The sequence below is a fragment of the Zea mays genome, chromosome 5, assembly GCF_902167145.1.
Source record: "Zea mays cultivar B73 chromosome 5, Zm-B73-REFERENCE-NAM-5.0, whole genome shotgun sequence".
Lineage (NCBI taxonomy): Eukaryota > Viridiplantae > Streptophyta > Magnoliopsida > Poales > Poaceae > Zea > Zea mays.
In genome coordinates this window covers 153,031,562-153,033,588 of record NC_050100.1, presented here as the reverse complement: position 1 = coordinate 153,033,588, position 2,027 = coordinate 153,031,562, and the positions used below count along the sequence as shown (strand labels likewise).

Here is a 2,027-nt window from a genome sequence, read left to right as displayed (position 1 = left end):
GGCCCTCTCAATTAATTAAATAAATAATTAAAGCAGAATAATATCCAGCTCTTCCAACAAGAGCTTCATTCAAAAAAGAGTCCACGGGCGCGCGTACTTTGTGATTTCTATCATCCTCTCGTCAACATATTCGATACACAAGTGGGTTCCCATGATTTGCACCATTATATTATGCATGCCGCACACAATGTACTATATTATAAATACCACACCTGCGCACTGTGCAGCTCGATCGTACATGCAAGCAGATCAGTAGCACGCACATATATACAGAAAACGTCACAGTGCAACCGACGTACTACTGAAAATAAAATGGCCAACGATTCCTTGGTCACAGCTCGTGTCATAGGAGATGTCCTGGACCCCTTCTACAGCTCCATTGATCTGATGGTGCTGTTCAACGGTTTGCCTATTGTTAGTGGCGTGGAGCTGCGTCCTCCCGCGGTCTCCGAGAGACCCAGGGTCGAGATCGGAGGAGATGATTATCGCGTTGCATGTACTCTGGTAAGCTCGTCGATCGATCTAGCTGCATGCATGCTCATTAATTAATTAATTTATTTATTTATTTATACTACAGGTGATGGTCGATCCAGATGCCCCGAACCCAAGCAACCCGACCCTGAGGGAGTACCTGCACTGGTGAGCGCGCGCATGCATGCATGCAGCCCTATAGGCATAGCTTCCGGCCGTTATTAATTGGCTTGTTGTTGCCCCACTGCACGTACCGTACGTAACACGTACACGGTACACGCAGCTGTGTTTGCTGGAAACGTGTCGGTGCATGCATGGCCTGGCCTGTGGCGCGCGCACGATTTAGAGTTGCATGCATGCAGCACGCGTGTCGTCACTGCGACTGCAAGTGGGGCGCGGGGCACATAAAACATAAGCTGATTACGTGTGCAACTTGTATATGTATATATAGCTAGATCATCAAGTGATAACCCTTTTAATTTGGTCGGTTCGTGTGTCCATGCATGCAGGATGGTGACTGACATCCCAGCGTCCACCGATGATACACACGGTAAGTAGTATATACTATACACGTCCTGTTCTGAGCTGTGCATTGCATGTATTCAACATCCTGCACACGCGGCGGGTGCGTCGGTTTCGATCCCTGCATGGTTTCTATCTATATAGATCAACAATTTGTATATATTATCCAAGTCACAACCATAAGCTTATATATACTCTTGTATGTATTTCTAACTGCATGCAGGTCGGGAGGTGATGTGCTACGAGGCCCCTAATCCGACGACGGGCATCCACCGCATGGTGCTGGTGCTGTTCCGGCAGCTGGGGCGGGAGACGGTGTACGCGCCATCCAGGCGCCACAACTTCAGCACGCGCGCCTTCGCCCGCCGCTACAACCTCGGCGCGCCCGTCGCAGCCATGTACTTCAACTGCCAGCGCCAGAACGGCTCCGGCGGACGGAGGTTCACCGGGCCCTACACCGGCGGCAGACGTGGTGGTGCTTGATGACGATGCATCATTGCCGGCGGCCCGGCCGATCGACAGAGTATAATTAAGCTTACTAATTGTACGCAGCAGTTGAAGTACGTTGTGCGTCCATGGGCCGGCCGGGTGACAACATCATATCGTCTCTCTACAGCTTATGAGATAAGACGAATATACGGCACTATATATCTTATATACTACATACGTACAAATGAATAAAGTAGGATGCATGCTATTATCATAAATATGTAAGGTGTGACTATCTGAATATCGTACATACTACTGCAGTGTGATTATCCGTCCTTGGGGACTTGTTCTCAAATGCTATGAATTAAGAACAAGGCAACACAAAATGTTAAATGTTAATATCCTTCGTCCTTCGAAGCATTATTTCCCTAAGGACATAATAATTTTTAGACGAAGGTTATAAAGGACATACCTTCATAAGCATAAAATATAATAATGAGAAAGGAATCATATGAAACATATAAGTTAACATAAACGGTTATGTATTATTGACAACCCATTTCTATTTTATTATGATGACAGAATAGAAATGATATCAAATTACA

General features: G+C 46.5%; 1 protein-coding gene across 1 annotated transcript; it reads left to right on the top strand.

The window, feature by feature from the left end:
• Positions 1-312: 312 nt before the first annotated feature.
• LOC103628561 (protein FLOWERING LOCUS T) lies at positions 313-1,476 on the top strand. Its single transcript, XM_008648737.1, has 4 exons — positions 313-504; positions 578-639; positions 981-1,021; positions 1,217-1,476. The coding sequence occupies exons 1-4, from the start codon at positions 313-315 to the stop codon at positions 1,474-1,476; spliced, it is 555 nt and encodes a 184-aa protein (XP_008646959.1).
• The last annotated feature ends 551 nt before the right edge of the window (positions 1,477-2,027 follow it).